Raw genomic sequence first — 23,825 nt, 5'->3', positions numbered from 1 at the left:
AGAGGGGGCGGTGGGGAGGAGGCAGAAAACCACAGGAGGACACGGCAGTGACATCCAAGAATACGGGAAATAAATTGTAATTTATACCAAGCTAAACATATCCCACATTGTTAAACATACTCCACAAGGCGTTCAATGCCTGGCTCTTTCATTACAACTTCATGAGATTTGGGGAGTGATGCCCTGCAGGTCTACTCAGCAGGGGAAGTGCAATGCCCTGCAGGCCCCGCCCACACTTAAGGGCCAACGAAAGCCAGGGAATGTGACCCGACGAGTTTTCCCAAATAAAAGGCGACTCCCATCAGCCGCCTGCCCTGTGACATTACAGGGCCAGACGCGGGGAGCAGGATGTGTCCCTTATTATACTATGGTCTCTGGGATCTGTGTGCACATCCTGTTCATTGTTTCTTTGGGCTGTAGCCAGGACTCCAAATACCCATGGACCGCACAGCGCAAGTTCTTACAATCGCATTGCTGAGGCACCCATCTAGATCCCAGCATCATAACCTATCACCCCAAACTACACCAACCCCCGTTACGATGGATCAGCAAGATGTCCTGGCACTGAAATCGGTAGCTAACCCCCCAACATTATAGGACCCCATGTCACCGACACCTGTGCTCCCGTGACTCCCTTATCGTTTACCTGCAGTTGCCATAACAGTCCCTTTTTTGCTGTCACTGTCCCCTCCTTCTGCATATCCCTTCTCCTAAATTGGGACAGTGCCATATTCTGTCACCCTGCCCCGTCTCCCTCCATCCCCGTAGCATTTGTACCGGAGTGTCCCCTTCTCCGGAGCCGCCTGGTTTTCCGAGACACTCACACTCGCGAGGAAATGACAAAATAAAAAAACGGCCGCCCCTTCCCGGCCGGCCAATAGGAAGCCATCTTACTGGGTGACCGTGGAAGCCATTTTTAAATACCCAGGAATAACACCATTCACTTAACCGGTAAGTATCTCGGGAACCGGGCGTCACCGAACCCATAAAATAGCGCAGTCCGGCTCATGAGGACCCACCCCCAGTACCGAATTCTGTAGGGGGCAGAGGAAAAGGGACAGTCGCAGTGACAGGGTGACAGAAAAGGAGACAGTTACATTAAGAGGGGACAGTCACATTAAGAAGAGGGGACAGACAGGAAAGGGGACAGTCACAGTTAGAAGGGACAGACTGAAGGACAGAGCGTAGCGTACGGGACAAGACACAAGAAAAAAGGACAGCGTCTGTGAAAAGGGACTGTCATCGCAGCACAGATTACAGGAGTGCATGTGCCCTCTGTCACTGTCATGTTGGGGTTTTAGCCCCAGAGTCCTGGAGACCTTTGTGGCCCCTCTGAATGGGGTTGGTGTACTTTGGGGGCGCCGTGAGGATATAGGGTCTAATGCTGGGATTAGGAGGCAGAGAAGGGGGCATTGAAATGGTTACAGGAGAGCCGGGCTGAGCTGGAAAGACTTGGTATGTAAATGATTGTAGGAGGAACAGCAATTAGATTATAGGGTAAACACAGCCTGGCCTGGGAGAGAGAAATAGAGGGAAAAGGGAGGGAGAGAGAGGGAAAGTCACATAGCAAGAGACAGGCTTCTGGGTCTGTGTGTGAAAGGGGATTCTGGTGTTAAACTGAAGTTTAGAGACAGATGTAATCTCTCAGCATTCCCCGCACCTCCATCAGATTGTCATTAAAGGACTAGGAAAAGCAAGAGGAGTAATAGGGAGGGGTTATATGGGGTAATAGGAGGAGGAGTTATAGGGAGGGGTTATATGGGGTAATAGGAGGAGTTATAGGGAAAGTTATAAGGGGTAATAGGAAGAGTTATAGGGAGTGGTTATATAAGGCAATAAGAGGAGTTATAGGGAGGCGGTTATATGGGGCAATAGTTGGAGGTATAGGGAGGAGTTATATGGGGTAATAGGAGGAGTTATAGGGAGCAGTTATTTGGAGACAGGAGGAATTATGTGGATCAACTCCCCCCCCCCCCCACACACACACACAAACACACACACACTGGAATGTTGATGAGCCAAGAAGACAAAGAACATTGAATTCGCAGCTGCATTCAATCTGAACCCCTTCAGTGTACATCTGCGTCACCCCAAAGGCGGATAGCCTTTGGCACAGCCGAAGGGCAGCTAAAGGTTGTTAGTTCACTGATGTTTGGTGGTGTTAAAGCTTCTCTATTTCAATCTGAAACTCACCAGCCCTTTATCCCCTGCACCCAATTATACAACTCTAACTGTCCATGAAATGTCTGTGAATTGACTGTATAACACTTTTCTTTTAATGTAGCCATGTATTGTTATAACTCTGTGCCCAGGACATACTGTACATGAAAACGAGAGGTAACTCTCAATGTATTACTTCCTGCTAAAACATTTTTATAAATAAGATAAAAAAATTATAGGGAGCAGTTATATGGGGCAAAGGATGAGTTATAGGGAGCGGTTATTATATGGAGACATAGGAGAAGTTATAGGGAGGGATTATAGGGTGCAATAGGACGGGTTATATGGAGACATATGAATGGAGCTTTTGTAGGGAAAAAGGTGCTGGAACCCTAAGCAAAAAATTATTAAGATCTAAATAATTGAACTTCAAATAAAGAGGTGTGGTAGAAAATACTCTTACCCCCCTCTCCCAGTTACTGTTACAGTCCCATGGCTAAGAATTTCATAAGCAATACATGGATATTTTAAAAAGGTGCAAAAGACGGTCACGTGAATTAAAATCAATGGAATCATTTTGACTTTTGGGATAATATGTTATCGGTTATCTGTCCGGCTGCAGGAGAGGTTACAGGATCCGGATATCGGCGTTTATCAAAACCCGATCGCACTTTCACACCTGTCAGTAACAGTGAAAACTCGGCAGTGATAAGGGCCTTCTGATAACAAGCGCCAGCGCGAAAATAACAAATCAGATAAATCGCTCAATGTTTACCTTTTAGTAAAGGGAGATATGAGCCAATCAGAACCTGGGAGTGCCCGGCTCATATAATGGTAATAAGCAAAACAAAATCAACCCGTTTGCTGCCAGGGAAAAATGTAGTGATTATTAAATTATTAGGGATAGGGTTGGAATAGTAATTGCGAGAGAGGGAGAAATGGGGGGCGGTGAGTCAGACAGGTAGTGGGGGGCAGAGGGAGGTGGGTCAGACAGGTAGTGGGGGGGAGGGGTCAGTGTTGCTTTGGTTTCCATGGTTACACACTAGCATTACGAGGCCTCATACAGAGACACACAAATATGGATAAGTTGTCAGGGTGACAGAAGGCCAGAAGCCACATCCTGATCGCACGGCCCTTAACCAGGGTGACCAGATGTCCCGGTTCACCGGGATTGTCCCGGTTTCACCGGGATAATCCCAGTTTTTGGCATTGTACCCCGACGACTTTTTAAAAAGTGCCAAAACGTCCCTTTTTTTTGTTTGACATTGGCGAAAGCACGAATGGCCCAAGCCGACCGCAAAAGCACTGTTGGCAAGAGCCGATTGCGCATATGCAACAGTTGTCCCGTTTTTTTTTTTCAATAAGAAAAAAAATGTGGTCACCCTACCCATAACCCCTCACACTGCACGGCTTCCCATACACAGAGACACAGGGAGATAGATAGAATGAGGTCACACAGGAAGCCAGCGGCAGAGCGCAGATACAAGTCATATATCCTTTGTATAACTACACACATAGATCACTGCCCAAGTTCACACAGAGAGACAGCAGCAGAGCCTGGATACCTGACAGACAGATACTGCCCAGGGCACAGTGACAGTGAGAGCCTGTGGCAGAGCCTGGAGATGAGTGAAGCACAGTGACACACACACACACACACATACCCAGAGAAAAAGTTAATATCCAAGATTTTATATGTGTGTGTGTGTGTATATATATATATATATATATATATATATATATATATATATATATATATATATATATATATATATATACACACACACACACACACACACACACACACACACACACACCTATAATATATGCCCTAAACAAACATTTATATGTAAACTACAGAAAATACGTGAACAGGGGAATGTCTTAAACAGTATGTACCCCAACCACAATCACTACATTGTTTCTAGCAAAATAGCCTTGCAATACAAATATGTATATCTTCGCATATACACACACGTCTATGTCTGTGTGTGTGTGTGTGTATACACACATATATTATATATATATATATATATATATATATATATATATATATATATATACACACACATATATATACACACATATATATATATTATACATAGATACGTGTATACACACACACATATGTGTATCTCTCTCGCTCTCTCTATGTATATACACACACACTGCCCTATACACCTATACAGACGCATTGTGAATCATTTATAAAAACACAACATGACAGCCACCTGACATTCTGCACACTGCACCCAGGCCCCTTTGCGCTGCTCCCCCTGGCATTGAAGTGGTTAATCGCCCTGCTACCTGGCTGCAGAGAGGGTTACTGCTGAGGTCTCACCCCAAAAAACACCACCCCCTCTCCTCTCCCCCCTCTATCCCCATTTCACACTCACCCTGGCTTTCTGCCAGAACCCCTCCGGCTCGAACTCGTGCAGGAAAGGGTTAAAGGGGGGTCCCGCCACGCTGTTCTCCCCGGCGGGGTCCTCAGGACCCTCTGTGCCCCCCACACTCATGGCTGGCAGCAGCAAGGCAGACACTGGCCCACAGACACACAGCTAGAGACTGGGCCCAGGCAGGCTGAGGACCGGCCCATAGGATGTAGGAGGAGCCCCGCTTCCTAGTCACTTAACCCTGTCACTGCCGGGGAGGTCACACACGGACTGCCAAGCTGGCCACACCGGGAAGGAAGGGGGGTACAATGGGAGAGGCGCCCAGGACAAGATAAACCTGTCCCTATTGGGGGGGGGGGGGGATCCTAATTGTGTAGGGGATTTAGGTTGTCCCTACATTACATATACACCCAGGACTGTGTGAGCCTGTCCCTGATACTCTGCAGCCAGGAAGTCACCCTACATTACATATACACCCAGGACTGTGTGAGCCTGTCCCTGATACTCTGCAGCCAGGAGATCACGCCGCATTAGGCTGCGTCCACGCTAGCGCTGAGCACGCGGCGCTTGCCGAGTTTAGTCCCTGCTATTTCAATTGTCCCGTCCCCGCTCATGCGGTGCGCACGCGCTCTCCCAAGCTTGGCGCTTGGGGAGACAAAAAAAAAGACAGTTTGAAGCACGCTCAACATGCCCCCAATGCCCCCCCCCCCCCACCCCCGCGCGCTTGCAAAATAGACAGGACACCCGGCGCTCATGCTTGGAGGCGTCACCACTATCAAGCATGAGCGCGGTCAGCGCTAGCGGGGACGCAGCCTTACATATAAACCCTATATATAACATATCTTAAGCTAAATTATTTAAATGTATTTAATATTCCACTTATTTATTAGCAAGAAATATACCTGCAATACGTGGAAACTATGGGGTTAAAAGAAATGCTTGGAAACTTTAAAACATTGAGGCTTGTCTGACAGGCAGTGATGGGGTTAAGTATAAAGTCACACACACACACACACCAGACACCCCACCCCCAGCACATGGTCACATGCATAGCTGCAGCCAATCCTGGGGTCACAACTGAGGCAATGGCAAGGCACAACAAACCCGCCCCATTGCTCTGACATACAGAGCATGCTGGGAAATGTAGTCTTTCAAAGCCCTAAACCAGTGGGGTTTTTTTTAACCTTTTTTGGTTATGGAACCCTATAATTATATTGTGAAATTCAGAGGAACCCACACCCTCTCTAATAGTGTGTCTGATATCAGATGCATTGTGAGGAACCCCAACCCTCTCTAATAGTGTGTCTGATATCAGATGCATTGTGAGGAACCCCAACCCTCTCTAATAGTGTGTCTGATATCAGATGCATTGTGAGGAACCCCAACCCTCTCTAATAGCGCGTCTGAGATTAGATGAATTGTAAGGAACCCCAACCCTCTCTAATAGCGCGTCTGAGATTAGGTGCATTGTAAATTCTTCTGTATTTGGTACAGTTTTCAAATGACCTGAAAATTGCAGGGAACCCATTAGGGATGCAAGGAACCCATTCAAAAACACTGCCCTAAACCATTAATCCTTCTCTTTCCCTCCTTCCTGTAAAAGTTAGGAAACCTTTCACGCAATAAACTCATATACTGCGCAAAGGAAGCAATAATTTAGATGGAGTATATTGTACCTTACGCTAGTATTTTCATTTAAATAATGCAGAGTAAATTAGTACTTTAGTATTAGGTATCACCTAATACTGTAGTACTAATTTACTTTGCACTAACACGGCTATTTCTACTTATTTCATATAAATACTAATTCTAAAAAAAAATTATTTTAAGTATATGTTAATTTTATTTGGGATGCAATTCTTGGGATGATGTGTCAAGATAACTTCAATTTGACAGATCGCTGTAGGGTCTGCTTCCGAGGTGTGAGACAAAAGGTAACATTTCATCAGACGACAAATTGTTCTGACGCAATTACACGATAAAAAAGTGACGCACAGTGACGCAGAATGGGATAAATCTCACTACAATCTGTGTATCGACCCCATCGTCATTTCTCACACTGACGCTCGCTAAATCCCAAGCTGACACACTTCGGGCAAAATGTGGACAAAAGAACTTGATACAGTAACACAGGGGGTTCTGAACTCCAGTCCTCAAGACACCCAAACTGGTCACGTTTTCAGGATATCGCTGCTTCAGCACAGGTGGCTCAGTCTTTGACTGAGCCACCTGTGCTGAAGCAGGGATATCCTTAGAATCTGACCTGTTGGGTGGTCTTGAGAACCTATGTGTTAACGCAAAGAGAAGCAAAATGAAAATATCACAATTCTGTTCCACATTTGCCTGGATATAGCACGCCCCATATTTCTTGTTCGTCTGGTTGAGCTTGCTAATATGTCGGTGTGTATATTTTATACTAACAATAAAAATAACATGTGAAGTAATAAACACTGGTGGTTTTGCTGCGTGTAGCGCAGTGTTACCCTGAGTACATTTGAATGCAGCGTCCTGCTCAAATCCTTGTGAATACACATACATTCATTTGGTGTGTGAGTCTTGTGTCAAAACTTTATGTGCTCTGGAGACTGAATTACGGAGCAATGCTCTGCATGTATTTCCAATCAAAGAGAGGTTACAGGCGATGGTCTGCATCTCTATCAGGATAAGGGGTAAGGTGTGACTCTGCAGGGGTCTCTGGAGGGTGAAGGGTTAAGGAGTGACGCTCTGCAGATGTTTCTGGAAAGTGAGGGGTTAAGGAGTAGTGCTCTGCAGATGTTTCTGGAATGTGAGGGGTTAAGGAGTGGGGCTCTGCAGATGTTTCTGGAAAGTGAGGGGTTAAGGAGTGGGGCTCTGCAGATGTTTCTGGAAAGTGAGGGGTTAAGGAGTGACACCTTGCAGATCTCTACATACAATGGCTGTGTTTTGGATCGTTGCACCAGGCTCCCTAACCCCTCCACCCAGCAGGGGCATCCAGAAGAACCAGCTAAGTCACAGGGTGACACCCATATTGATAGAGTCGTAGAGGTGTCCAACTCATGTCTGTGTGTGTCGCTCTGATTTGGAGTTCAGAGACTCTATGGGTTTTGGGGTTTCCTTCTGTCACCTTCTCCCTGTCTCTCCTCTCAGATCTCGCACTGTCAGGATGTTCTCAGCTTCTTCTGTCCTCCTGTTGCTCAGGATCCTCGTCAACGTCGCTCCTCTGTCCTCACCAAGGAACGTCGCAGCTTCCAGAAATACGAGGAATACATCAACGTCAATCAGATGATGTCAGATTGAAACATCAGAGGCAACAACGGAAGGGACCACAACACCTTCATCCATGGTCCACATGGTCCAAGCAGTGCACTCCTGATTCGGACCCCTCATAACATTCGAACCCATTGAAACTTACCGTATGCAGCTATCAGTGGGGCGTATCCCCACAATGTGAATAGGGTCAGCTAATCATAAAAGGATGGAATATGTGTAACCTGTGATTATGGAAGTCCTGGTTGTCTTATTGTGTACACAGCGTTATGATGTGATGACTAAACCATAGGGATCATTTTCTCCCTCTATCCTGAAGCTGATGACTCTTTTTACAATGACTGAACTTCAGCAATGAAACTGTTTCAGAAATCTGTTCTCCCAGATGTCAGATGGTCACATCACCTACCGAGTCAGTCCCACTTAGGACCAAAGAGACCTAATGGCAGTGACATTTTTAATGGGTAAAAGGGTCAGTCTCACTTAGGACCAAAGAGACCTAATGACAGTGACATGTTTAATGGGTAAAAGGGTCAGTCTCAAAACCTAATTGTAGGTAGATGTAAGGTTCAGTGAGTGTTCCCAGCACTCCAATAAAGAAATATGACACGTATGTCTAATAAAAGAAAAAAAACAGTGTGTGTTGACAAAATTGTGGCAGTAACAATGCAATAAGGTGCAACAGGCGATACAGGATAAATGAATATATAAGTATAATCTGAGGAGAAGGGGAAAAGTGATCATACAGACAAGGTAAGAAAGTGCAAAAGATACAAAGTTGATCCAAGGGGATCTGAAGCACACAGCTAGCTGTCTGATGCTTGGGCTTTCACTAGCTATAGTTTGGTTTATGCTAATAGGTGGCTTGCCAGCGATCCCTCAGAAAGGGCCCGCTTTAGGTGCTTAGAACCATCTTTTCTTTTGTATTAGCATATTGTGCTCTTCCTGGGCTGTTTCCATTGAGATATATTTGAGGGAAGTACCACAGTTATATTACATCTGTGGGATCGGGCTTGAAGAAGGGGCGTCTATGGCCCCGAAACATTAACGTTGCCCCCCTATTATTTTATTACCCCCATCCATTACGTGTATTGTACGTATATATTGTTTTTCTCACCCTTTTGTGTTTTTATTCTTTTCCCCTTGTTTCCCACCCCTCTCTCTCCTTGGTGTGGTTGTCTCTACAGGAGAGGTTGTCTCCATCCCTGCTATTGGGTGCCATGTATAGCTGCTTAAATAATTTTTCAAATACACTTTTGACTTATTCCAATTGACTATTGTTCATTGCGTCTATTGTTGTGTGCTGGGGCCATATGTATATATCTCTATTCACATTGGGGTGATACAGAGGTTCACCCTGCTTCCGTGCACAAATTCACCTTATATTTGTGTTTATCACTGACGTGGAGTGCTACCTAACAGACACATACTTGTTGTTATATCTGGTTACTCCGCATGGGTTACCGTGACTCAGGGGGCTGGATTCGGGCGGCTGGGCGATGAGGTTACAAGGTTGTGGAATAATGGGCCCCAGAAACTTTTGCAGTACAACCGTCATGTATTCGTGTCGGAACCGCTCATACACATTAACAACTGTACTTTATAATGGACGGACATGAATACAGTTCTTCCATCAGTGACACTCAACACTCACATGAAGGTACTTTTACTTAGTTGCTGAGTATGTGTGGGACCCGGTCCCTATGTTGCTTCGGAACCATCATCAGTATTAATCCGATTACTCTGGGCCCCTACGGAAATCCTGGTGGGACTTTTCTTACTTGACCCAATACCCTTTGCCTGTTTGGGAACTGCCACTTCCATAGACTGATGAGGAATATTAGCGCCGATCCGTGGTTAGTGCTGGTCTGCCGGGAGCCCTCCTTCCTGAGGCCCTCTATGGCGCGCCGTATTCTTTTTCATTACTTATTCAGGATTCCATTCCTTCTTGCAGGTATCCCAACTTAACGAGTACTGACCCTATCTACAACATAATAAAACAGGGGGGGCTGGTCTATACTATTACTTTAGAAACATTACTGATCTACTCTCCCCGAGACTCCTCTCGTCCTCCTGGAACCTAGCCTTCTCAAATACCCGTGTGACGTTTGGATCCCCATAGCAACCCAGAGTGGGACTCAGCATACAACAGCCATATTAGTAGTAGGGGGCATGGGGGGATGTCACACACCTTGATACGGGGTATGGTGTCAGACTCAACAGGACCAGAAGTTGAACCCACACAACCTGTTGTTCAGGACAACAGCTCTAGCAGTGTGAGCTACACTAGAGAAGAATAACTAATGAGCAGTCTTCTGCGATGAGACACCTACTGGCACAGGATGACACCTTACAGTCCATTGATTTGAATAGGCTGCAATGTATTTCAGCACCGAAGGTGCCTTATGTCAGAACACTGAAATATGGCCCACTGTCTTCATCATTTATAAGATTAGAAGTACAAACTCAAGTCACAAGCTCACATTGTTATATTACTTTCTGCTTTATTTGCGGTGCTTCACTTTGTTTTTACTTGTGTGTGTCAGAAAACCTGTGTTTTATTTAATCTCTAGACAAAATAGCAATGGGTGCTCAAGCATCCGGATCATACACAATTAATATTGCACATATACTATGAATAGAGAGTGCCACAATGGGGTAATTCAATACAGAAGAACATTTATATAACTTCATGAACACAGTCCTGAAATGAAGGTGGCAAGTCTGAGTAATGGTTTGAATAATAGGACAAATGTCCCTGGGAGGCCCAAGATGGGTGAGGTAATCCACACTCCTCTAAAACCTCATCGGGGGTGTCTTCAAATGAATGTTCAACAAGACTTGTTACTCACGATTTCCTTGTATAAGAATTGCTCTCCGTCATTTCAGGAGGCTCTCTGGTGGCGTGTCAGCCGCTGGGAAAGATACATGCAGGAACGAAGAAAAAACAGAACAGCGCACAGCCAAGGGAATAGGGTCCAAAAATAAAATACGTTTATTGCAAAAATAGCTAAAAAAAAAAAGGAGGTACAGGGATATCCTACGCGTTTCGTACACAAAAAGTACTTTATCAAGTAAAGTACACAAAGTACCGTGTACGAAACGCGTAGAAGATCCCTGTACCTCCTTTTTTTTTTTTTAAGCTATTTTTGCAAAAACTAATTTTATTTTTGGACCCTACTCCCTTGGCTGTGTGCCGTTTTGTTTTTTCTTCGTTCCTGTTTTACAGTATTTAATCTCACCTGGCCTCAGCAACTCATAACCCGGAGTACATATTATTACTTTGTGCTTGAAATCTTTTCAAGGTTATACATCAACAAACTAGATATCTCTTGGAGGCACAGTATACTGTTAGTAGACAGTGTGCACTGCAACCTATCAGCTGCTTAGGCTCACACTACTAGAGCGGTGGCCTAGACAAGCAGTGGTTAAGGGTTCTAGTCCTGTAGACACAATTCCAGTCATTAGGTTGGTGCCTTAGGCTTATTATCAACTCTAAATAGTTGGTACGGAAATCCTTTTAGGAAGTGTGGGATGAAACCAATTTAAATATACTTTGCATAGCCATTAGCATATCTCCCAGCTGCGTACCACAGGTGTGCTCCTTTTTCATGTATCCTTCATTTATTAAGAGGGACATTTGAGGATCTCTCTCTCTCTCTCTCTCTCTCTATATATATATATATATATATACATACACAACTGGAGACGCTACTAAATAAATTGAAAGTCTCTCGCCTGTTGGAAAAGGCCGAGTCCATAGAAGGACAGGCCGTGCTGAGGCGTGCGGACGCTCAGCGCTGGGCCCCTGCATCCTCAATGAGGATGCCTTGAGGGGGGGCTCGCGCGAGCGTCCGCAGGCGTGCTCAGGCTTTGGAGTTTTCAGCCGAGCGCCAAGCTGTTTTTCAGCGCGCTGTCGGCTGAAAACCTCCAATGAGAGCGGGGCTGCGTCAACGTCACGGCGCCGTGATGTTGACGTCAGTGCGTCGCGGGCGATTGGCCCAGCGACGTCACTGCCCCGCCTCCCTCAGTCTCCCCCCACCTCCGATCGCGGACGCTGGCTCGCCTGTATGTGCATGGAATCGCACAGCTTCTGCAGGCGAGCCTCAGCGTCAGCGCGGTGCAGCACGGCTCCCCCCCTCTATGGCCCGGGCCATAGTCTCTCGCCTTTTGGAGACTGATCTGCTGACCAAAGGAACGGGATGTTCAGAGTGGGATCCAAATCAGCAAAAACTGTTTTCGCCCAGCTCTAGTACTAATACCCCTGGAATAATTGTAATATTAAAAACAAAAAACTGGTAGAAAGCAATTGTGTAAAGCATTGCACAACAACATAACAAATCGTACATAATATCGCAGATACCTTTATTTGTATTTTATGGTAACATAGCTTCAGAGGTTTATTCACCTCTTACGTCACAGGTATAACACAAGCATATTTCCTATTTCAATACCACAATATTGGAACAAGTTTGAAAAAAGCCACAAGTACAAATCAGGGTGTTTTAGATGCTGCTTTTATATATATTCTCTCTGCTTCCCCTGTGTTTAATGAGTGTTCAGTATCCAAGGTGCAGAAACCATCCAGCTGATTTAATAATGAGAAAGCTTATGGCAGAGGGAAATATCACAGACGCCTCCACCATAAACATGACCCATAAGACACAAACGTTGAATGGCTGCAATTAAACTATTACAAGAAATACACAGGATCTAGAAGACTTCACAGTGCATTTTTACCATGCCTAAAAGGGAATGCACATTTAGGAAAGCAGCAAAGCAGGATGCATTGCGTTTAAAATGATAATCATGTTTGTATTGCAGGATTGAAGCAGGAGGTTTCCGGAGCTGAACTGTGTTAGTTTCAGCTGCGGGGACCACCTGCTTCCTGAGATACTTACCTCAGTACAAGGGTGCCGGTATCTCTGCGGAGTTTAAATATCCCGGTCACGCTCTTCAATAGGAAGCCGCAAATAATGATGTGTCAGCTTCCCATTGGCCCGTGGGACATTTAAAGCCGCCATAGTGTTAGGCGGGCGCGCGCACACACACGTTCCCTAGCTGCAGAAAGCGACACCGCTACGGAGGTATCTCGGGAAGCAGGGGGTGCCCGGACCTGAAATGAACGCAGCTCAGATCAGGAGACCCCCTGCTTCAATCATGTCAAACATTAAAATGCAGCCTGTAGTGTGGCTTTCAAACATGAATACGATATGAAAATAATAATTGTAAAATGATTAAATATCTTGTATCCTTGACCACTGCGCGTTTCACAACATGTGCAATATTTTATTTGGAACAATGACAGAAACCAGGAGAGAAAATGCCTGACAGCGATTTCTCTGAAAGGCAAAGGCCAATTTCTTTTCATTTGGAATCAAGGACATTAAATACAGAAACTTGGAAAAAATTCTGGGTTCCCCAATCATCATTTATCGGGGTTTCAGTCCTCGATGAAAGTGCTTAGTCATACTCAATATTGAGCTATAAAAACGTATCACACGCAGTGTTTCTTTGAACTACATTTTAATAAAAGATGCAATGCTGCTGCATGAACATGGGGGATGAGGCATTTTCAGTGTGTAGTATATAGGGGTGCTCAACTCCAGCCCTCAAGCACCCCACCCCCCAACAGGTCAGATTTTCAGGATATCCAAGCTTCAGCACAGGTGGCTCAATCAGTCCCTGCTTCAGCACAGGTGGCTAAGAGGGGATATCTTGAAAACCTGTCCTGTGGGGTAGGGGGGTGGTGGGGGGCTTAAACTTCAAACTGAAGCTTGGATATCCTGAAAACCTGTCCTGTTGGGAGGGCTTGAAGACTGGAGTGACAATGGAAATCTTGTGGCTTCTTCGGAACAGATCCAGAGCAAAGAGAACAGTCGCTCATTTGTATCAGGCATCATTCGGAATAATCTTCATGCATTTGCCATGTAGGAAACATCCGTTGGGGGTCCCACGTGTTAGGATGGCAAGAGGATTAAAGACCGCAGCGATGGGGAGTGGTTACACATTTAAGAAGGGCGTCTCCACATGGGTTTAAAGAAGGAATCAAAACCGAGCTGGTCTTAGATGTCCGAGCCCAGCTCGGCGCACTGCTTGTCCGAGATGTGACTGGCCAGCGACTCGATGATGTTGATGAGCAGAGGCTGGCTTAATAAACGCAGGTTGGGCAGCTTGGCGACCTTCACACGGAGGGGGGGAAAGAAAAGGAGGAAATAATGAGGGTAGAACGTGTTAGATCGATACAAATGGGAGACAGAATGGCCGAACCGTAGAAATAAACTGGCAGAATCTGAAAATGTACGATTTGGTCTCACTTTAGGATCTGCTGGTCTCTTTGAATCCAGTTTCTGTTGGATATGAGATTGGCTCAGGAGCGGCCAACTCCAGTCCTCACGGGCCACCAACAGGCCAGGTGTTAGGGATATCCCTGCTTCAGCACAGCTGGCTCAGTCATTCTGACTAAAGCAGGGATATCCTTAAAACCTGACCTGTCGCTGGCCCGTGAGGACTGGAGTTGGCCGCCCCTCTGCAGGCTGTATAAACGCTCATTAGGTTCATAAGACATGTACGATGTGGAAAAGTTGCTCTCATATCAATCACGTGGACACTATATTAAGTCAGTGATATCCAATCACAATGGCTTATTTAGATTGCTTTCATGTTTAATTAACGCTGTAGCCCCCCACACCTTATTTTATTCACTTTTTGAGGTTTACGAATGTTTGTACATTTTTTTTTTTTTTTAAATAACTAATAAACCAGAGAAGCTCATATGCATTTTCTTCACAATATTTTAGGAGAGCAGGTTTTTGACACTCCGGAACATACTTCCATGTTGCTTACGGGCCTAACTCCGCTCCTCTCTCATTCCATTGCAATTATCAACTGTGCCCTTACAAATGAAAAACGGCTTCCAGTAGCAAATGACCCATAAATTGCCAGGGACAGCACTTTAGCTGGTCAGATCGTTTGAACTGACAATGTTGCCCTAACCTATTTTATGCACGTGTATTAAGGTTTCCCTCTCCACCTCCGCACAGTCACCCAGAAAGGGAACAGCACTGGGACGTGGTAGAGAAAGACAGAGAATGCATGCGATGATAGATATAAAAATATAGGGTATATACAGTAGATTAAGTGGCGGAACTGTAACAGTAAAAAAGATATTTGGGAAACACCTAGGGCAGGAGTTACAAGTCCATTCGCACGTAGCCAGTCAGAAAAAAAAAAGCCTTTTTAGTAAATAATGAAACAGTCTAATTGGTTTCCTTACTGTAATCTAACCATGCTAATAGCAAACACGTGACTGCATAATAAAAATGGAATTTCTAAGGAGCCTGTAAATGTGGGGAAGTGTTTGTCTACAAAGAATTTATTTCCCCTTATCCCACTCTGTCCTTATCAGAGACCCAATAAAGATAAGGGGCGGGGAGGCGTGTGCGAGTGTGTGGGGGGAAGAGAGGGGGCGGGCGACTGGCTGTACAGGAGCTTGCTGATCCCACAGTGACATCACACAGTGATATTGCACGAAAAAGCAGCCAGAGGAAATCCCACCCTCCCAATTCTCAGCTCACGGTGTTTGCAAACAATGCAACCCATTCAACATGTCACTGCTATAGAGGCGTAGGTTTGCTGGTAACCAGACGGTTCTGGATGGACATAAAGTGATTGACAAACAGAAGGGGGGAAAAAAGGAGTGAACTAGGATCTCTGTCTGATATGCCATTTATTGATTTCCTATTGCAGAAGGAATGCTACTGTGACATGTATTCTGCATTTGGAATTTGTAGTGGCCATATAGTTTTATTCTCCTTTTCCTGTGTTTATCTATTATATTGATGTGATATAATTATGAATAAGTGTCAACTCTTGTTTTATAGTATGTTCACTTGTAAACAAAGATATTTATTAAAAAAAACAAAAAAAAAAAAACACGTCACTGCTATTAGTACTTTTTTGTCCAAACCGGGATTGTTGGTTTAAGAGGTGGCTTGAAGCACAGATGCCTGTCTGCGGTTTTGCTATAATTACGCAGTGTTCCTAGGAACACTTGGTTTTCCCGAACATCCCTAAAGGGTTGAAAACTGTGCCAAATACAGAACAATTTACAATACACCTGATCACAGACGCACTATTAGAGAGGGTTGGGGTTCCTTACAATGCATCTGATCTCAGACGCGCTATTAGAGAGGATTGGGGTTCCTTACAATGCACCTGATCTCAGACGCGCTATTAGAGAGGGTTGGGGTTGCTTACAATGCACCTGATCTCAGACGCGCTATTAGAGAGGGTCGGGGTTCCTTACAATGCATCTGATCTCAGAAGCGCTATTAGAGAGGGTTGGGGTTTCCTTACACTGCATCTGATCTCAGACACGCCATTAGAGAGGGTTGGGTGTTCCTCAGAATTTCACACAGGGTTCCTTAACCAAAACAAAGGTTGGAAACCAGGGAATTACTGCGTTTAAGGTAGTATCTTTCCTTGAAACTTATCACCACATTTCCTCCAGGTCATCCACTACTTTATAAATGTGTTATGTACAGAAATAGGACAGAGAGAGATACAGAAATAGGACAGAGAGAGATACATAATGGCTTTATTGGACCACATTGTGGAAATGCACAGAGATCCACAGTATAGAGTACAGCAATGTATTCAGAGATGATAAAACGGTAACCCTCCAACACAAGTGCCAATCGGTACCCTGCTTCTTTAATAACATGGTACAACTTGGAAGAAAGGATGGAGGCAGAGACGTTCAGCTATACAGGTATTCGGGGTGTCAACAAGGCAGAGAATGGAAGCATTATCTGCAGAAAAATGAATGCAGGAACAAGGGTCCTGCAATGAAGCTGGATGGCGAAACAGGAGGGAGTACTGACGTACTGAAAGGGTAGTAGATGCATAAAACAGCCTTTTAGCAGAGGTGGGGGATACAACTAAAAGCAGGCGTTTAAAAGGGCCATCGATAGACTAAAATGCATCCAAAATACAGAATAAAATGGCAAGCCCAAATAGGACGTATTTGGTATCGGGTAGACAAAATGGCCACCACCTGCCATCAATTCCTATGTGTAACGGGACTAAAGCAAAGAGAATGGGGAATAATGGCATGGATCCATTTTCTCTGCTCAACATTTGTGCAACCGGAACACAAGAGATGCATGTCCACCGTTAGTCCAGAGGGACAAAATATTTATTTATTTAAAGAAGCAATTCCTGATAGTTTGCAGAAAACACCTTAAGAGTGTAATTGTCTTCCTTAAACCGTCAAACAACTTAAAAAATGCAGCCCCTCCTTGGAGCAAAGTGTACTAATGCCAGTGACATACCGAAGGGATGGGTGCAATTGGTGCCTTTTTGTAAGGCACACGTAGATACAAGTCATTTTTGTTTTTAAGTTCGTTTGTAGATATGGTGAGCGGAGTTTTGGGAGGGGTTTAATTTCCTCTCGATGTTCCCTTTTGTGTGATGTCACAGAGTGATTAAGAAGAGTTTGCACAAGCAGAGCCCCCTCTCTCCCACTCTCCTCATCTTCATTGGTTCTCTGATAAGGACAGGGTGGTATATGGTAAAGAAAACCCTTAATTGACAAACCCTTCTCCATTCAGAGGCCCCTAAGAAATGTGATTTATTTTGTAATTCATTTTAAAAAAAAGAAACAGCAGCAAAATATTTGCTTTTAGCGTGGCTAGATTAGTTTAAGAAGCCGATTAGATTGATAAATTCTTTACAAAAGGTTGTTTTTTTGGGGGGGCCAGCAACGTGGAATTGAAACTTTGACAAATCGTTCCTGAAAACAGCAAAATGTTTACTTCAAACAAATGTTCCCTCTTACCCAGGGGTGAGCAATCTTTTGCCCCCATGTGCCCACCCCCCGCCGGCTTGGATTGCCTCTACAAGGGGCAGTACCTCCTTGAATGACCGTTAACTAATGACATGTTTAACAGGTTAAATGACACCTTCTTTAAAAACCATCTGAAAAATATAGCTATTTATTTTTTAACTTCACTTTTCCGTAGTAAACAAAAGCATTAGAGGGGATTTTTGGTTGTTGCACTATTTACAGAATATCTTTTGGTGAAAAGACTGTTTGTCAGTCCTCAAAACTAGAGGCGAATTGTTGGCTGCACTTTGTCCATTGTTTGTATAGTGATTTCAAAGCCATCATTAGCCAAACAGAAACAGAAGTCATGGAGACACTTGGAATTCAGCAGATCCGTGGGAAAAGGGGGCACCTTCAAATTTGAACAGGATGAAAATAGGTAAAAACAGATAAAAGAGTGACCGACTCTTCTAAGGAAGCAAAATTACACTGACAAGTTATTTAAAAATGAATACACGTTTTATTAACCTGCTGCGCAGGACTGCCCCTTTAAAGTAGCAGCCCCCCCCACCTTCAAATATTTGTTCTTAAATGTACCTGAATTGGGGATCCCCCGGAGATGATCCGTGGTCTCCGAGCCTCCGGGGACCCTCCAGTTCCCGAGATATTTGTAGTTTTTTGTGCCTGTGTGCGACACAACAAAAATACAAATATGGCCGCACAGTGGATAAGTCTTGACGTTGCCTCCCAATGACTTTGCAGCTTTCTATTGGCCGTCGGAGAAAGCCTGACCGGCGGCCATGTTGTGTCCACTGGTCAAGTAAGGGAGCAGCCAGGGCAGGGCCGTGGCAGGTCACTGCCCTGGAGTCTTGTTATACTCAGGCTGCAGTATATAATGACACAGAGTATAAACAGACTGCACTGGCGCAATGTCACATCCTTCCTACGACATCGGTGCCAAGCCAAAATGTCCTACCTTAGGCAAAATCCTGGCTATGCCCCTGTGGGCAAGCATCTCGGGAACCCAGTGAGTCCCCCCCGGTGGTCGGGGGACCATGGATAGTCTCTGAATGACTCCTCAGTTCAGGTAATATAAAATACCGCATCTCACTCCCAAGAAAGGGTTAACACCACTCCGATTTAAAGAGGAAAGTGAGGCAAATGGCAGCGCAAAAATAAACGAATAAAAGCGAAAAAAGGCATAATAAACACTACTAAATAAATACATAAATATAAAAATAATAGAACAGGAGTGGCCAACTCCAGTCCTCAAAGTCCACCAACAGGTCAGGTTTTAAGAATATCTCTGCTTCAGCACAGATGGCTCAATCAGTGGCTCAGTCGAAGACAGCACCACCTGTGCTGAAGCAGGGATATCCCCAATACCTGATGGTGGCCCTTGAGGACTGGAGTTGGGTCTCATGAAATAGACAAGACAGATAAAACGAAAAACAGCGCTGTTCTAAGGGGCCAAGTGAAAAACCCAGCTCATTACTGCAGTGTTCGGATGCGACAACTGTGTGTATGCAGAAGCATTAAATGTGCCATCCAACATCACCGACCAAACAACTCGTCAACATTTTAATCTGATAGCATTCCTTAAGCTGATCTAATAGTGGTAAAAACAAAGATTTGGGGTTCTTGCGTTTTGCTGGAAATTAATGACAAATTGTAATTTTTAAGGGGTCTCTGCATGGGATAATGTTTGTCAATCAAGTGTTTTCTTGTTGCTTACTTTGATCCCATCCTGGGTTTTTTTTTTAAGAGCCAATAAAGATAAGGCGAAGAGGGGAGAGAGGGGGGCTTTGCCGGTGCAAACTCTTGTTGAACACACAGTGAAGGAAGAAGCCAGCGGAAAACAAAGCCATCCCACATCTCAGGTCACAGGGGTTTACAAACAAACTTTTAAAAAACATTTATAGGTGTCAGAATGTGGTAGAAAGGGCATAAATCGCCCAGATACCAACCCTTAAACCTGTCACTGCTAGTATACTCTGGTCCTAGGGGAGATGATTTAAAGTTATACAGCTCAACCCCGTTATAACGCGAATCCGCTTATAACGCGATGCAAGTGTGGCTCCCAATTGTCGTATGTATGAATACTTTACAGCACGATTATTGGTGTCTTAAATACTTTATTGTACAATGCACACAATTGTATTGTATTTCTAACGCGATCCACTTATAACGCGATGTGATTCTTTGGACCCCAAGCGCAGCGTTATAAGGGGGTTGAGCTGTATCAAACTACAACCACAACGAAATGGTGCCAATTATCCCGTTGGTGGCCCTGAACAGTAATTACAAGTCATTTGGGGCTCGCTAATTGTTGCGTGGGAATTAATAGATAAAACTGGCAGTAAGACATGGCGAGATGATATCAGGAAGCACAGACCCATTTGGAACTTGTTAAATCGAAGACAGCAGCGTACGTGTATATAGATGCAAAATAAGGCACAGACGATGGAAAAGGCCCTTTCTTATTATACCCAATGCAAATGTATTGTTCGTTAATTGGAGCCATTAATGAAGTCCAAACCTAACTTTAGCTGAGAATCCCAATTAGGCCTAACGTGAATTAATACTAGTGGCATGTTTAACCCTCTCACGGCTAATGCCCTTCTGGCAGCTAAAGGGTTCATGACAATTGTTTGTTGAGAGGGAAAAAATAAACGTACATGCATTTTTACAGTGTGTGTGTGTGTTCAACAAGAGTTTACACAGGTAAAAACCTCACCTCTCCCTGTCCCTGAACCTTTATTGGCTCGCTAACAAGGACAGGCTAGTCTAAATCAGGGGTGGCCAACTCCAGTCCTCAAGGGCCACCAACAGGTCAGGTTCAGGATACCCCTGCTTCAGCACAGGTGGCTCAGCCGTTGGCAGCCACCTGTGCTGAAGCAGGAATATCCTGTAAACCTGACCTGTTGGTGGCCCTTGAGGACTGGAGCTGGCCACGCCTGGTCTAAGTGTCAAGTGTGTAGTGTTGAATGCAGTAGACGGCAAACTAATAAAGCTAAGGATTACGCCGGAAAACCCCTCTCCCGTGTGTGTGTGTCATAAATCCCAAATTCTCTCAAATCAAGCGTTCTTCGCCATCAAGAAGATGGAGTCGTCTCAGCATCATGAGTGTAAAATGGGAACCGCTGGAGAACACAGAAGGAAACACAGAACCCTTCTGGAAGCAGCGGGAAACATTGAAAGCGGAGTGTTAGCAGTGTCTAGAGAGGAGTCTTAGCAGGGTTCCAACAGCATGGAACGGAGGGCAGCAGGTCCCCGCAGCCCCAGAAAAGACGCCACCAACCTTGGTGAACTGATGGACAATGATGTGGAGACAGTGCCTTTTCATCTCCACGGCCTGGGTCTTGTCAGCTGCTTCCAAGATCTGAGAAGAAGAAATAGAATCGAGTCAGAAATGCTTCTCTCGCGCGTCTTCCCATGAAAGGGGTAAGGCAGCTTTTACACGGCATCGCACTAAAACAAAAAAGGACTGCAAAATAATCCAACCAAAACTAAAAAGCAGTAGCTGGGTTGCTGCATTTTGAAGAGACAATGCTGTACAATCCCTCCAAGAAAAACTCTCCCTGATCAACATCATGTTAATATTACGCCTGCGTATTTCTGTGCATGGATAGGGTTTCAGACCAAACTACTCAAATATACAGAAGTTTACGTCAAACACAACATGATGGCTTATATTTGCCTGTCATAGTGACGAGGGCTGTAAGGTTCTTATAAGGGATATTGAGGGGAGAACTAATAAAAAGGTGGAATCCCCTTTTATAATAACCGCCACTTCATATAAAGACGACTAAACACGCGCCACAATTACAATATAGTGCGCAGAACGCAGTGCTGTACCGATGTAACAAGACTAAAGGTTTCTGGCAGTGGCATAAGCTGCGGTCACGTGATCAGGAAGCATGGACACACACACACACAGCGTCCGCGGCAGACACCGCAGACTTGCTTTTTGGACCGTGAACCCGGAGACAGCTGCTTCAGCCTCTCTCTCCCAAAGTAAAGCTTCCCATTTGTCTCATGATTTGCAGCTAATCCATTTCCTTATTGAACCAATTTCAAAATGTAAAATAAAAAAAAATTGTCATCAGGTTTTCCCACCTACACATGAAGTCAGGGGCGGCCAACTCCAGTCCTCAAGGGCCACCAACAGGTCAGGTTTTCAGGATATCCCTGCTTCAGCACAGGAGGCTCAGCCAATATGACAGCCACCTGTGCTGAAGCAGGGATATCCTGAAAACCTGACCGTCATATCAGAAGACGGAAACTAGAATATAACTTGTTATATCGATACAAATGGGAGACAGAATGGCTGACCCTTAGAAATAACTGGCGGAATGGGAAAATGTATGATTTGGTCTCAATTTAAGATTGGCTGTTCTCTTAAAATCAATGTTCAGTTGGGTATGAGATTGCTGTCCTCAAGGGCCACCAGCAGGCCAGGTATTCAGCATATCCCTGCTTCAGCACAGGTGGCTCAATCAGTGGGCTCAGTCACTGACTAAGCCACCTGCGCTGAAGCAGGGATATCCTTAAAACCTGACCTGTTGGTGGCCCTTGAGGACGGGAGTTGGCCACCCCTGCAGGAAGGGTTTGCCCCCCTCTCCTAATAACAGAAGAGGCACTCCCCATGAAGGTGCCTGAGGCTGCCAAAACTAATAACCATTGAGGCCCGGCACACGGCTAACTTCCCCTCTATCCTTTTGTGCCGCGTTGAAGTGTTTCCCCCACTGGAGAATCCCACGTGCATACCATTCATTTGTTCCGGGTGCCGTATTCAGCAACTGTATTGGTTGTGTTACCTGAAGGACATTTTCCACCGTCACGTTCACCTCCAGGTTTTGCCTGCAATACGCCTGCAGTCTGTTGCTGAAGAAGCCGTAGTAATACGGGGCAGAGAACAGGTAGCTAGGGGGCCAGTTAGGGAACATATATACATCTCCTGTGAATCAGTCCCCACGAACAGACACAGCAACTCGGCTCCTCACATCCTGCACATCTACGGCTTGCTTTGCATCTCGGCACAAGGTTTGGTACCCCTGCCATCAACTGTTACCATGGCAACCTCCGGTCTTTTAAGGCTGCGCTTATAGTGCCGGCGACGGCGCGGCAAAACAAATGTATTGCCGCCGTCACGGGCGCTTATAGTAGAAGCGACGCGGCGACGGCTTGGTCGCGATCGCTGGAAGCCAAGTCAATTTGATTTTTCCAGCGACCGCAGCGTGACGTCACCGCCGCTGTCGGCAACACTATAAGCGCGGCCTAAGGTGTCCGGATGTCAGCAGTTATGGGAGGCGACGTTTCAGCAAATTACAGCAGGTTTAAAGGGTGAAATTGCCAAATCCAGCAGGAAAGGGACAGGAAGGGGGTAAAAAGAAAGGCGATGTACATTGTTTTTTGTGTGGGGGAGTAGACGAGGTTGCTGCAGATTGTTACAGAAAAAGCACAACAGTTGTGTCCATTGCAAAGACGAGTAAGGCTGCAATGCGTCTTCCAGCAGCGGAAGGTATCTCATTATATACGGCCTATAAGGTACACAGCGGGGAAAAACTAGCAGCAGTTACAAGTTACCAAAATATATCACGGGTCAACAACAGGAAGTCTTCATACTTCTGAGCCCAATACTAAATCGTATCAAATGCCTGTAATCCTCTTAACATTTTTGAGAGGGGAGAAGAGAGAGAGGGGGGAGAGGGGAGAGGAGAGAGAAGAGGGAGAGAAGAGGGGGGGGAGAGAGAGGGGGGGGAAGAGAGAGGGGGGGAAGAGAGAAGGGGGGAGAGAGAGAGAGAGAGAGAGAGAGAGAGAGAGAGAGAGAGAGAGAGAGAGAGAGAGAGAGAGAGAGAGAGAGAGAGAGGAGAGGGAGAGGGGAGAGGGGAGAGAGAGAGGGAGGATAGAGGAGGGGAGGAGAGATGGGGTTTTAAATCTAATCTGAGGTCTTCAAGGTGACATCTCAAGGTCATAAAAGGTGGAATGGATCTCATTCTGTGTTCTCCGACTTCAAAGGTCAGCATTTTTGCAACTAGAATGTAGCGTCTGCTTGTAAAAAACAGTTTAACTCCAGGGAATATGTGGCTGCCTTCGATGTCCGAGCCGCGTGTTCAGCACATTCAGATTAGCTCACTAGTTAGAAGCGAGCACAGATGTACCGACGTGGCCCATTTTATTACTTTCATTGCTAG

The 23,825-nt window shown here is 45.2% G+C and overlaps 1 protein-coding gene and 1 pseudogene across 3 annotated transcripts in view; both read right to left on the bottom strand.

The window, feature by feature from the left end:
- The window catches only part of LOC142465236 (solute carrier family 12 member 6-like), a 25,093-nt pseudogene extending 20,417 nt beyond the window's left edge, over nucleotides 1-4,676 (bottom strand).
- Nucleotides 4,677-12,140: 7,464 nt separating this feature from the next.
- Nucleotides 12,141-23,825, bottom strand: part of LZTR1 (leucine zipper like post translational regulator 1) — a 57,970-nt gene continuing 46,285 nt past the window's right edge. For 2 of the 3 annotated variants that reach the window (XM_075568718.1, XM_075568720.1), the window contains 4 exons: nucleotides 22,449-22,554; nucleotides 20,930-21,010; nucleotides 18,226-18,312; nucleotides 12,141-13,981 (listed from right to left, as the gene is read on the bottom strand). In XM_075568718.1, the coding sequence (XP_075424833.1) occupies nucleotides 13,865-13,981; nucleotides 18,226-18,312; nucleotides 20,930-21,010; nucleotides 22,449-22,554 (391 nt within the window). In that variant the 3' untranslated portion in view covers nucleotides 12,141-13,864. The remainder of the gene's footprint in view (nucleotides 13,982-18,225; nucleotides 18,313-20,929; nucleotides 21,011-22,448; nucleotides 22,555-23,825) is intronic. The other variant, XM_075568719.1, reaches the window with a different exon arrangement.

This window comes from Ascaphus truei, chromosome 13 (genome assembly GCF_040206685.1).
Source record: "Ascaphus truei isolate aAscTru1 chromosome 13, aAscTru1.hap1, whole genome shotgun sequence".
NCBI lineage: Eukaryota > Metazoa > Chordata > Amphibia > Anura > Ascaphidae > Ascaphus > Ascaphus truei.
This window is presented reverse-complemented; position numbering and strand designations above follow the sequence as displayed.